Below are 14,474 nucleotides of genomic sequence, written 5' to 3'. Positions count from 1 at the left end.
ATAGTAATCGTTTTCGTAAAAACTACAGACTGACCATTCTTGGGATTAGGTTGCCTATGCAGCGGGCATTGATTAGATATGATTTGACACGAATGTGATCTGTCTTATCTGTCAGTGTTAAATTGAAAGTGATATTTTTTCAACCAGAAACGTTACTTTCGACACTGTTATTAATTATTTCTATCAGAATAGGCCTCCATTTTCCAAAGTGAGGTATCTACGTGTTTTGCAACTCCACGGTGTCGCACGAGCGTTGACTACCCTTGAACAATGTAAAATCTGTATCCCACAATCTTGAAACATCTTTTTGTCAAATAGGTACCTACGCATAAAATAGTATGTACCTACAGTCAAGGTATTAACTATCGATACGGCCAAAGAGACAAAAATATGTACACACTAATGTATAGGCAATAAGGTCGTGTATACATACTTTTGACACTTTGTCCGTATCGATATTTAATACCTTGACTGTATGTATTATACACATATATGTAACTATTGTGAATGACTCACGTCTCATGAGTATTAAAGTCAATATTACTACAGCTGCCGTGCCTATTCGAAATTCTTTTATGTAGTATTCATTGTATATCCGATAACGATATTCCTATTGACAGCAATATTTAAGGATTTATCTAAATGGAAATATTGTTGACACCTGACGCAATAAAGTACATAAAACTATGGACTAGTAACAAAAAAAACTGCAGCTAGGGAACAAATCAAATTATTTTATGAAATATATTTTGCGTCTGAAGGGTCGCGGGTTAGTTTTGCGGATAATTGTGTGTGTGTTGTTAGATTTTGGTTTAAGGTTAAGATTTTTGTTTGTGTATAACTTACTAATTAAATTTACAAGGATAACGAAGCAAAAAAGGTAATATATTTTGATTTGTGAGTTTATAAAAAAACTATATATTCCATAGATACTAGAAACTTTTCCAAAAGGTAGCGTTGGTACAGCATCAATAGTAACGTATGTCTTCTTCTTCTTCCTAGCCTTATCCCATTTACTTGGGGTCGGCTCTCCTAATACGGCGTCGCCAGGAATGTCTGTCCTGGGTCGTCTCGGTTGGAATATTTGCCTCTTTAAGGTTCTTTTGGATTAGCGCCATCCATGTCGTCTTGGGTCTTCCGCGCCCCCTAGGCTTCTAGGCAACAGTAACGTATGTAATGTGAATAAAAAGAGAATTTGAAATAGAGGTGGTATAGGGACCGTGCGCGTTGGAGGGTCTGCCATCTTGTGGTCTGAATCGGAACCATAAACATGCACATTTACACGTCAAGTGTTTTCTTGTGCATAGTAGGTTCTGCCATCTTGTGGGCTACATCGAAACAATAAACATCACATTTACGCTTCGCGCCAAAATCTGACAGCTCCTGTGCTGCCTCCTACAGTTCATGCACGCTCTCTATCGTTTCGAGCGATGGCGCCACTTTTTGATATTTAACAAATTTAAAACTTTTAGAACGCCATTTGACTTTGATCCTTATTCTTTTACTGATATGTGTTAAATTTGTTAAATATCAAAAAGTGGCGCATTTGTTAAATATCAAAAGAGAATTTGGCTCTTTGTTATTAACTAGAGATATATCTCGACAGTTTGAGTTTAAAGATATGTGCATCGCGTTCAGAGTTCTATATATTTTTTTTGTTAAGCTATCAGAGAACGGTAAATTCTTTTGACTCATAGTTTGATACGCTACTTTTGCGGACTGTACGTAGGTAGGTACCTACTGCTCAACCGGTTGCAAGAAAATTTGGTAACATGAATTTTGTACATAAAATGAAAGAGAGAGGGGCTATTACTTATAGTAAGTCCTCAATAATGTAATGACTAGTGACTACTGTGTGAATACTAATCTCCTACAGCATCTACTTCCCATTTGGCGCGGTTCTGTATCTAGGTCATAAAAAGCTAAAAATTCTAAATAATGTATTATATTATTTTTTACCTGTTTTTGTTTAGTTACAAAATTAATTTAATTACAGTACAAAAAAATGTAAGATGAATACTATCAAGTTTTTTGTTTAATAATGACGCAACTAATTGTTTTAGGTTAGTTACGAAATTGCATACTAGATGGTGGTGCTCTTCGTAATAAATTAGGATATGGTCTCATTTATGATTTTTTTAAATTAATTTGCGAAACGTACGTTAAGATGATGGCGGCGATATAGTATAAATCCTAAATCGCGATGTGAGGATTTTATTAGGATAATGACAGAGATTTCAAAAGTAAAGATAGGCCCGTTCATTAATGTGCACAAACGCGTTTTTCGCACCAACGAACTGGTCCACTTCGTAATAATAAAATGCTTACAATGTACTTCGTAATAATAAAATGCTTGTAATGCTTACAATGGAGCGTCAAAACCTCACGGCCCAAATACATAATCCTCCTTTTGGCATCGAACATTATCGATGTGAAACGATTGTTTTCCTTCTACAACTTTAGAATTAAAACAAAACTACGTGTCATAATGAGATTTTAATTCCATTTATACATTACAGTTAATAAGTTACTAATATCACATTTACAGTGCGTTTATTATTATCTAGCGTATAGATCTTAGAGCTACATCACATCTTACAACTAAGACTAGCAATTTAAATTGTTTTGAATACTAAGTTTCTTTATTAAGGGTGTCCGAGTCACGAAAAGTCAATAGATGGCGCCACCTCTGACTCCTCAGACAAACTTTATTAATTTTATTATGTATCTTTTATGGCTTTTAGCTTTACTTCGGTAAGAAAAGCTTTCTACGTTCTTGGAACGCCACGCCACGCCTGTGGTGTGCGGCGCGTCATGATCGTGCATGAAGGTTGATAATGGGCTGTAGCGGGTCTTTTGAGGTGAAAGGATGAAATGACATGCGTATGTGGCACAGGTAAGGGAATACCAAAGAGAAGAAGAAAAAGGAAAAGGGTGAAGAAGAAGGGAAGAAGAGAGAGATGGAATGACGAAGCTTGTGGCGGATTTTCACTTATGTAGATTGGACGAAGTTTGTTGCGGATTCTGATTTGTATCTATGCTTTTGACGAAGCCTGCGCTGTAAGAGAATTTGAAATAGATGTGTATTGTCAAAGAAAACTTTGTAGCCACATACATTTACTGCCACCTTTCGACACATGATTAAAACTTTTAGAACGCCATTTGAATTTGATCCTTATTGTTTTACTGATATGTGTTACATTTGTTAATTATCAAAAACGTGGCGCTATCTAATAGATCAAAGGCCAAAGGTATGACAGCATCGTTTCGAGCGATGAAGCCATAACCTTTAAGTTGTGCCCGGTAAGATGGCGCCACTTTTTGATATATCGAATTTAATCAAATTCTATAAAGAAAAGTAGCTACTGTATGTAATTGCATGATTTCTATAGTAATCTAAATTGTATTTTTTCTTATTTAATGCATGTTAATTATAAGATGTAATGTTTTGAAAAGATGTGCCCCGCCGAGTTTCTTGCCGGTCCATATTGGGATACCCTCCTCCAATTGAGGGGGGATTTAAATCTTCTCGGGTCAGAGGTGTAGGGTTAGAGCTGTTGTAGCTTTATTTGATGTCCATAAGCGCATTGTAATATGCCTACTTGAATAATAAAATATCTTTATCTAACCTATTTTGTAACTGTAGGTACTGTGAAAATGTAACGATTGAGAATCTACCCTACAAACCTTTCTGCTTTGCCCTAAGATAAACTGATAGAGAATACCTCAAGGCATTAAGTTCGCCTTTTGTCCTTTGGGTATTGGCAATGTGGGAATTCGGTTGAGGGAGAAGTACGTGGCGGTGATTGTCACAAACACCTAATCTTAAGGAATGTCAAACAACTCAAATATTAAAGCTAGCGGCATCCGTTGAAACTTATTTTACTCCATAAGATTTAACGTAGAAAAGTCGACAAAATGAGTACTGCACCAGTGGTACACCTAGTCTCCCTTTATGATTGTATGTACTATCTATTTACATATTATTTTGATAAAATAGAACTAGGGGATAAGTAAAATTAGAACAAATTTTAGTTTCCCTTTTGTACAGTAAAAATATTATACAGGGCTCTACAGCGCCATCTAGTCCAGGTGTCAGAGCCAGCTGCGTGAATCTTGATTTTATCAATCAGGATCCCAATGCAGCCACACGATATGTCTAATTATAACTTTGTATATGATTTTATTTCAAAGAAAATTCATTGAAATATTTACGCTTAGCGTAGGTATATCCAAGTTTTGGGCGCCATGTACTGCCATTTCGTATTTCGGATAACCTTACAAGTAATGAATTTGTGATATGTATTTAATCAAACGGTATTATATTAATTTGAGATTATGTGTCATCTAAGTAATTTAAACTTGCACTATTTTCCTCGTCTTCGGGATTAGAGGGTCGTCTTCCGTGGCAACTTCGACGAGTCTCCGTCGTTTCCTAAGAGGCCTGGAGGCTTCTGAAGGTTCCCGGGCTTTTGTTACTATCTTTGCCATTTTATTTCCTAATCGTGTTATTTTAAATTTAGGCAGAGTCTGTTCTGCGTTAGTAGTCTCACTAGATTCCGTTTCTTGTTTTTCCTCACTCCGATCATTCTCACTATGATTTGAGTTCTTATCTGATTCTGTGTTGTCATTCTTATTTTCCTTAGATTCTTCGTCTTTGTTTTTATCGCTGTTCATTGTGAAATCTAACGGACCTTCCGCATCGTCCATTGACTCAGTTTTCACTTTGCTAGCGCAATGTGCTTGAAGAAAAGACGCAAAAGGTATTGGTATAGGGATAGGTAAGGGTATTGGGAGGACTACAGGGTAGGGAACTAGGACTGTGACTGGAGGTGCTTGGCCTAGTGGTGGGAAGTTTAGAGGAGGCGGAATGCGAGGTCTTTCCTGGTGCATGGGGATTCCTGGTCGTGGCAAAAATCCAAATCGTGGAGGGAACATATTTGGTCTATGCTCATGATTATCCATGAATACTGGAGGAGGCATACCGTACAAAGGATTAGGGAATTGAGGAGGAGGTATAGTATGAGGATTTATTGGATGCGGTGGTGAGTGTATCGCACTGTTGCCAACTGTAGATGCTGGCGATGACCCGTCCATAGATGGACTTCGCATTCTTAAATCCTGGGCTTTAGGAGTTGGTGCGTGTTTGACTGTTTGTGAAGTGACTGTAGCAGAACATTTGGAGGTTCTTCGCTTCCTTAAATTCATCTTTAATCTTGATTCTTTTTTGGTTTCCGGTGACTTTTGCACACGTTCTTCAGGTGTTTTTGGTTTCATTAGTTTTGCTGAAGGAGCTATCGTTATTAAAGGTAACGGAGATTTTCTTGCAGTTCTGTTCTCTTTTTCTCTTTCTGGTGGCTTAGTGGCTTCCGTGGGAGATGCGGAGCGTTCGGACGCTGGAGAGGCAGATCTGCTTTTGCAGTTTTTCAGCCAGAGTTCAGGAGTTATGAGGTTTGAGGTGGACGAGGCGTTCACCAGGTGAGGGTTGAGATCGAGGTGCGCCTGCGTTTCTCGGCAGAAGATGTGCATTTTGTATTGGTTCAGGCATTTGTCGGAGCAGAACTGCAACTGCGTGGCGCCATCCTGAAATTAGAAAAACATGGAGTTAGTTTTACTACTTTATACAAAATCTTTTGTGGGATTAGTATATTCAGCCACAACTTCAACGAGTTTTTGAGTGGAACAAAATTAATATAGCACATACTTCAGGTAGCCAGGTGGCCTTAATTTCGAAATCCCTGAGATTTAGATACGAGTAATAAAGTGTACAAACCCATGTGGTTATGTTACTTGCTGTCAAAAAAAATAATGATCTACTAGAGTGAACTACGTTTGTCGCACGTACCTATCTTGTTGGAGGATGATATCTGTACTGGAGAATAAATGACAGAGAACACACCTGTAACCCCCATGTTCACCATTGGAGATGGACGCCTCTATATGTACTGCTCTTGAAGCTAAGAGTGAATGAGAGAACTCACCTGAAAGTCCACATAGGTCACGGTGTGTCGCTTCAAATTAAATACCAGCTCGTATAAGGACACAATCTGCCCTACTCCCTTCCCATAAGAGTGAAAGAGGACTCACCTGGAAGTCCACATAAGCCACGGTATGCCGCACATGCCGGCACCAGTCACAAGTCCTGCCGCACTTGTAGTTGGCGCGTCCTTATTGACTGAAGCATAGTTCTTAACAAAACATCAGGTCGTATCAAGACACTATCTGTCCTACTTCCTTCCCATAAGAGTGAAAGAGAACTCACCTGAAAGTCCACATAAGCCACGGTATGCCGCACATGCCGGCACCAATCACAAGTCTTTGCTCGCTTGAAATTGGCGCGCCGCGATTGGCTGAAGCATAGTTCTGAACAAAACACTGCCCCGGCTTGTTGAAGCGCGCCGCTGTCCGTGATACTTTTGTTGCACCACGAACATTCGTCTGGAATATGGAAAAAAAAACAGATTTATTTGTCTCTTCAGGGCTCTTGAGCTGTAATAAAAGGGATTAATCAATTGGATCTGACGAATAAAGATCAGACTAAGACCATTTTTACCAGGTATTTTTTTTTTAATTTTCGTAAAATATAAAATACTATTACACTTGCTTTTCAGGAAATAGGCTAACTTTATAGTGAGTGAGTTTATAGTCTTCAAGTTGTACCTTACCTCCTTAGTTATAAAAATATTTTTAGGTAAACCTTATTAGTGACCAACCAGATACAAAACCCTTATCGTTCTGACTAGACAAAAAGTCAATCTAAAACTTGTACATTCTGTTCCGTAGTCAACTATAGTTTCGCCATGTCCGTCTGTCTGTCTGTCTGTCTGTCCGAGGCTTTGCTCCGTGGTCGTTAGTGCTAGAAAGCTGAAATTTGGCATGAATATATAAATAAATAAAGCCGACAAAGTCGTACAATAAAATCAAAAAATTTAATTTTTTTAGGGTACCTCCCCTACACGTAAAGTGGGGGGTGAATTTTTTTTTCGCTTCAACCCTAGAGTGTGGGGTATCGTTGGAAAGGTCTTTCAAAACTAATGAGGGTTTTCAAGAAACATTTTTTGATAAAGTGAATATATACGGAGATAATCGCTCCGAAAAAAAAAATGTGTCCCCCCCCCTCTAACTTTTGAACCATAGGTCCAAAAAATATGAAAAAAATCGTGGAAGTAGAGCTTAAGAAAGAAATTAAATGAAAACTATAGCAGACATGATCAGTTTAGCTGTTTTTGAGTTATCGCAAAAAGTTTTCCCTTCATAGTAAAAAGACTTACTTTAATTAGGTACTGATTATGCAAATTTGCCTATTTGTTTAACTCGGGTGAAAGGTACCGTTTCATCCCTTGGTTAACAATTTACTATACTTTAAGCTCCAGTTTAGCTTATTGTGACGGAAGAGTAACTACGGAACCCTACACTGAGCGTGGCCCGACATGCTCTTGGCCGGTTTTTTTTGATGAACAAGATTTTATTAACACAAACATTTTTTAATTAAACTACAATATTCTCCGTTAGCCACGCTCAAAATACGAATAGATATTTACTAAAAGAACTGGCAATAATTAAAATGGAAGTATCCGATAGCTATACGAATATAACAAGTTGGGAAAAAGAAAATGTGAGCTTCTCCGATATCTATCTCTAATTAATTTTGTAAGTTTTGCATGCAAACCATTAATTACATCACACGTTTAGGGGGAGGGAGGGGTTCAAGAAAATGTGACATGGTGTGATAAGGGGGAGGGGGGAGTCACAAACTTTGTGACGTTACTTTAACTTCATCAGTGTTTATTTAATTTTTTTATTCGCTGTACAGTACAGTTAATAACGAGTTTTTGGAACGATAATCTAATTTTCTTCGCCGATTTTGTTGAAAAAAAATTCCAAAAATGTGACGTCACACCAAACCCCTCCCGTTTGCCAAATGTGACCAAGTGTGACAAGGAGGGCGGGAGGTTAATGGATGACCCCTATGCTGCGGACTATTTATCTATTTTGTGCTAAACCTTTATTCATAATTTTATTCAGTAAGTAGAGAGGAGAAATGGAGAGTAGTCTCTCCAGACGGTGTTGTGTTGGGGACTGAAGTCCACTGAGAGTTGGTTAGAAGTTGTGATTAAGTACATTTTTGTAAGCGCTATGTAGAACGTGCTAACGCCATCTGTTACCATCTAATCTTGTGGCACGACGTTGTCAGTGACAGAGGAGACGCCACAAGTTTTTACCTATCTATAGCAATTCGTCTTTATTAGGGTTATTTATTTATTTAAACTTTATTGCACATTAATGCACAATAAAAAAAAAGTGGCTGTGACATAATCGGACAGACAGACGGACATGACGAATCTATAAGGGTTCCGTTTTTTGCGTTACGGAACCCTAATAAGTACTAATGGCCGAGTTAATGCATTCAGGCTTTCTCTACCAGTCAACTATAGGGAAAACAGAAATTCTCGAACTATGAAGCAGTTCTACACCTCAAAAAGAAAAGAGAATGAACTTTTATAGGATCACTCGTTTCTGTCTGATTTTACATGAAATAAATAAATAAATATTTACATTCTTACACAAATTGACTAAGTCCCACGGTAACCCAAGAAGGCTTGTGTTGTGGGTACTCAGACAACGATATACGAGTATAATATACAAATACTTAAATACATAGAAAACATCCATGACTCGGGAACAAATATCTGTGCTCATCACACAAATAAATGCCCTTACCGAGTTTCGAACCCAGGACCATCGGCTTCATACTTTCATAGGCATGTTCACTACCCACTAGGCCAGACCGATCGTCAACATTGAGTAATTTGAATAGCATATTGATAATAGTTTCATTCACACAACACAAAGCTTAATAACTTAAATGCAAGTAGCGCCATCTACAACTACCTACGATAAAGCCAGGGATACACTAGGGGAGAAATGTCCCGCGACACGTTTCGGCGACATGTCAGGCGAAGTCGTACGTTTGCGATATTTCGCCTGACATATCTGGCGACATTGCATGACATATGAATGACACACACTGGCGACATATGTAGCGCGATGTTGCCAGACATATCGAGTGAAGTTTGGTAACGTCGCTGGCGACACGTGTCGCTGGACATTTAATTTTGTGTGTGCAAGCTTATTATTAGGAAACAACATTGACAGTGTGATTTGATGTAAGTATCTACAACAAATCACGCTCTGTACGAATCCGACTCAGTGCAACTAATGTACCCAAAGCGTTGACAGCAAAATCCCAGATTTCACAAAAAACAAGCAACATTTAGTCAGCAACCGAACACCGCTCTCATTACGCCGGCTTGCCTTATTAATTTACGTGGCTCTAACGAATCCTATCCGCCGGGTTATCTGATACATCGCTCGATCATTCACTGCTACTTTTAGAAAAAGTTTACACGAATGTTTTTCAATAGATAGTGCGGAGCTGAAAAAAGTCATTGCCTAAGCTCAGTTAACTTTTATAGTACATTGGGTATTAAGGGCGGTAAAAAAGAATTAACGAACAAGTGATAATTTTAAGCCCGAAACCGAAGGCGAGGAAATATAGCTCATTCCATTTCAGTATGCTAGCATACAATGACACCGTTTACGAGCAAGTGTGATGAAAGATCGTTTTTTATCAGATTGCCGAAGGAGGGTAATTTGTAGAGGGCGCGTACGTACATTCAGTTGCAGAGATAGTGACCCCCCTCCCCCCATACAAATGTCTATGCGGTGTCTAATTGGGTTTTACTTACCTGTATTCGTTTTGTTAACATTTTTTTTCTTTTATTAATTAGGGACTTACAATCCTTAATGATTATGTCATCCCCATCGTACCTTAATCATATCTGTCATATCCAGGATACCTGTTTTTTTTTTAATCATCTTGTACGACTTAAGGTATCTACCATGGACTTCAAGACTTTTAACTAACTTAATGTAAAAATATGTATTTCTTTAAATGTCATTCCACAAAAAATAAGAAGTACAAGTAGTGAACTTAATGCCTTAACTTAAGGCATTCTCTACCATACTAGTCACCCACTGGGCTATAAAGAAACGTTTGTCAGGAAAAATATTTCATTAAATAATCAGCTAGATTATCTTCTAAAACGAATACCGAGGCTTATTTAGGATTAGAGCTCCTAATCTTTTACACTATGATAATAGGCGGATCAAACTTGCTCCAATGGTATAATAAGTATAGCTTGATACAAATATTTCAACGGTTACATAATATATAAATGTTCGGATATAGGTACATAGCCCCACATCTTGACGTGTATTTTTATTGAAAAACACTTTTGAAAAATAAATATGTAACATTTATATAGCAAGGACAGATATTTACATTCTTTTGGTTTCATACGTAATAGTTACTAATTTTAAAAGCGTTTTTCAATAAAATTACACGTCAAGATCACCCTTTTTCGAACGCTAAAAAAACGAGGTATAGCGTTTCCTTTCATATTGTGGTTTAGGCACTTTACTTTTATTTCCATAACGTAACTAAAACCACAATACCTACAGGTTTGATACATTAAAAGAACTTCTAACTTTAGAAAGCGACCGCATTTCAGACAAAGTAATACATAATATTCTGTGTTCATTAGAAATAGTAAGCCCGCGTCGGTATCATATTCATATTAACATCCTGAGGCCCGAGTTTCATGTTAATGTACCTAAAATCGGTAAATATCGCGTTGCAAAGAATTTGAGCTGAATTCTCATTAATCCTAGTTTGAATCACAAGTCATATGGAATATGTACAAGAATGTGTAGTACGACGATTTATGCTCTCAGGTTGTGGTATGTACGACAGGTACAAAGAAACAAAAGCAATCGCAGCGACAAAGCAAATAAGCGAAAGAAACCTTTGAATATATCGATAGGTACTCTTTGAAATGGAAATAAATGTATTCTTAATTAAAACATACGTAACAAAACGTATGTAAACATATTTCGATGGTGGATTTTTTTAGTTTTTAATAATATTAATCTATGAAAAGTCTGAATGAATTATTAAGTACCTATGTAAAAATATTTTTTTTTAGAAACGCCTTGTTGGCTTGTTGACGTATTTAACACTAAAAACAAATTAAAGTAGCAATAGATTTGTTTCCTATAAATAAATTAAACCGTTACGTTTAAAGCGATCATGTTACGATGATTGTGACGCTAGATGATATGTTTTTATTCTCCTTTGTTTTGACGTTTCATAAACATTAGCTGATATTACTGATTAGCACTATAGGTACCCTATACTTAATACTCGTATCTGCGTATAAATTGATAATGTACAACCCCCTATTCCAAGAATGATCGGTCAATCAAATCAATTAACGAGAATCAGATTGTAATCGTTGGCACCCCTGCCCTGTACGTTTCCCACCTATTTCCCCGTCAACGTAAAAAAACGCGGGGCTGCATTCAGTTCAGTTCGTCATATTTCAAGGAACTACAGCTGCGGCAATGGGAGTTTTTCGGAGAAAAGTAATACAGTAAAACACGTTTGAAAGGTGGATCGTTATAATCAATTTCATAGTTTAAGTAGTTTATCACTTTATAATCGTGATCGCAGGATTAGGTGTAACGGTTCTTGTAAACAGCATAATGAAATTAATAAATCTAACTAACAATATAGTTATAGGGTGTTTAATCCTAATGAGGCAGCGAGAAAAAACCAGAAACGATATTAAATACTACTAAATTTTATATTAAATTCTTAGGGTTCAGGATGCCTATTAGAAATAAAAAATAGAAAAATAGCAATCAAAGGTTTAAAAAAAATCCAGCGGGAAATCATATCCCGTAAAATGTGTGAAAAAATTAGTTGGTTAAATAAAGGGTTACCTACTAGCCCAGTTTATAACAGTTGGTTCATGTTTCTAATATGAGTAATGTTACCTTTACGTAGACTTTACCCGAAAATGCGCAAAAAGGCACAATCCTCCAAAAGTTGCTGCCGACATGGCCCCTTACTTTAGCTGCCACAAATGCGGTCGCAAAGCAAATGCCGGCCCTGCATTTTAGTTATATGTAGTTACCTTTACTCTTATGCTCGGTGGCCTGCTCAGGGCTGGCCCCCCGCGCGCGTGACGCGGCCCATCGTCGTAACTCGAGCCGCTCGTACCCGTACCAGCCCAGAAGTTCATTCATTGCCGTTTCGGCGAACTCCTGGAACAAACGAAATAAGTTAATGTTAATGGCAAATCGCTTTATCAAAGACTAAAACACCGTTGGTATCAATCGTTAGCAAAACTGTCCTATCTCAGTAAAGCAGGGTGTTCTAAATCAAAATGAATACTGTGGGACTTAGTCAATTTGTGTAATAAAATAATGTCCTATAATATTTATTTATTTTAAACATCTCATCCTTTTAGCTACTTGTGCTGCAGACTGTATACGTATAGTCTGGTCATATATAATATATTCATCCGTTTTGGTTCTAGGAACTGCCTAGATGGACACTGGAATTTAATGTTGAACCTAATTTCTTGGTTCAGACATTTGAAACAGAAGTACACACGTGAATAAGATCCAAAAGAGCGAAAAGATTTCCTAAAAACTCAAGCCACGGATAGACTAGGGACAACGACACGTGTCGTCAACGGCGTCGGGTGAAGTGCCGCGACGTTGCCGGATTTCGCCCAACATGCCGGGCGACATTGCGCGCCTTACATATGACGGCGTCCGACATGTCGAGTGCGTCCATGGCTTTATGTTACTTATTGTCGGACAATGTAACAAATACCCACGCTACAATTGATGGTCATTGAATTATCCTTGGCCATTATATTTTTACGTTCCCCTTCACTGTCTACGACATGTTTACATTTTTTTGTGACCAACGGACATTGAACTGTTATTTTAGACGCTTATTTTAAAATAAAAAGGCTATTTTTTAAATAAATGGCGCCACGGTGACCTCCTTACGTTTTATTGCCGCTGATCGCGATAAATTCGTAAGAATATAATATAAACCGTGATTCAACTTCAACGTGTGAAACTCAAGAAATATTTGTGCCAGCGAAAAATAAAAATTGTTACGAGAAACCGATGTCACATTAGTTACTAATACGTTGACAGGACTTGTAACAACTGTGATACATTTGGCAGTGCACCATCAAAACTACCTTGAACTCGAGATAATTCGTTTCATAGAACATGAGGAACACCACCAGCACCACCTAGAACATAAGGTTGTTATAGTCTGTCAAGCCATTTCCATCAGTCAGAAAAAAGCGGCAAATTAAAAAAAGGAAGGCGCGAAAGGTTATTCACCCATCAAAAACTTGAATTTCGCGCCTTTTTAGGGTTCCGTAGTCAACTAGGAACCCTTATAGTTTCGCCATGTTCGTCTGTCTGTCCGTCTGAGGCTTTGCTCCATGGTCGTTAGTGCTAGAAAAATGATATTTGGCATGGACATATAAATCAAGGGAATATTTTTTAGGGTACCACCCCTACAAGTAAAGTGGGGGTGTTTTTTTTTTTTTTTTTTGCTTCAACCCTACATTGTGGGGTATCGTTCGAAAGGTCATTCAAAACTAATCGGGGTCTTCAACAAACATTTTTTGATAAAGTGAATGCATTCAATGAAAACTATAGCGGACATGATCAGTTTAACTGTTTTTGAGTTATCGAAAAAATTATTACTCATTCTATTTTTATTTAATATTTAATTTGACTAAAACATAAGATGGTGATGCAGCCCCTTTCAAATGTAAAAATATGTACTTAGCAATTTTTGCCAACCTGTAAGTAGGTAATTATAGCCGGTCAAACCACTTTATCAGTAAAATAAAACCGGCCAAGAGCATGTCGGGCCACGCTCAGTGTAGGGTTCCGTAGTTACTCTTCCGTCACAATAAGCTAAACTGGAGCTTAAAGTATAGTAAATTGTTAACCAAAGGATGAAACGGTACCTTTCACGCGAGTTAAACAAATAGGCAAATTTGCATAATCAGTACCTAATTAAAGTAAGTCTTTTTACTATGAAGGGGAAACTTTTTGCGATAACTCAAAAACAGCTAAACTGATCATGTCCGCTATAGTTTTCATTGAATGTCTTTCTTAAGCTCTACTTCCACGATTTTGTTCATATTTTTTGGACCAATGGTTCAAAAGTTAGAGGGGGGGGGGGGGGGCATTTTTTTTTCTTTCGGAGCGATTATCTCCGAATATATTCACTTTATCAAAAACATGTTAGTTGAAGATCCCTATTAGTTTTGAAATACCTTTCCAACGACACCCCACACTGTAGGGTTGAAGCAAAAAAAAAAATCACCCCCACTTTACGTGTAGGGGAGCAAACCTAAAAAAAAAATTTAGATTTTATATATCCATGCCGAATTTTAGCTTTCTAGCATTAACGACCACGGAGCAAAGCCTCGGACAGACAGACAGACAGACAGACAGACAGACGGACATGGCGAAACTATAAGGGTTCCTAGTTGACTACGGAACCCTAAAAATGAATT

At 37.6% G+C, this 14,474-nt stretch overlaps 1 protein-coding gene across 1 annotated transcript in view; it reads right to left on the bottom strand.

Annotated features, from left to right (window-relative positions):
• Positions 1 to 2,479: 2,479 nt before the first annotated feature.
• The window catches only part of LOC133522714 (sine oculis-binding protein homolog), a 46,054-nt gene continuing 34,059 nt past the window's right edge, over positions 2,480 to 14,474 (bottom strand). The window contains exons 2-4 of the mRNA XM_061858132.1: positions 12,042 to 12,171; positions 6,263 to 6,438; positions 2,480 to 5,583 (exon numbers count right to left, since the gene is read on the bottom strand). Of these exons, the coding sequence (XP_061714116.1) occupies positions 4,357 to 5,583; positions 6,263 to 6,438; positions 12,042 to 12,171 (1,533 nt within the window). The 3' untranslated portion in view covers positions 2,480 to 4,356. The remainder of the gene's footprint in view (positions 5,584 to 6,262; positions 6,439 to 12,041; positions 12,172 to 14,474) is intronic.

This window comes from Cydia pomonella, chromosome 11 (assembly GCF_033807575.1).
Source record: "Cydia pomonella isolate Wapato2018A chromosome 11, ilCydPomo1, whole genome shotgun sequence".
NCBI classification, from domain to species: domain Eukaryota; kingdom Metazoa; phylum Arthropoda; class Insecta; order Lepidoptera; family Tortricidae; genus Cydia; species Cydia pomonella.
The sequence above is the reverse complement of the archived record's forward strand: the minus strand, read 5'-3'. Positions and strand labels throughout refer to the sequence as shown.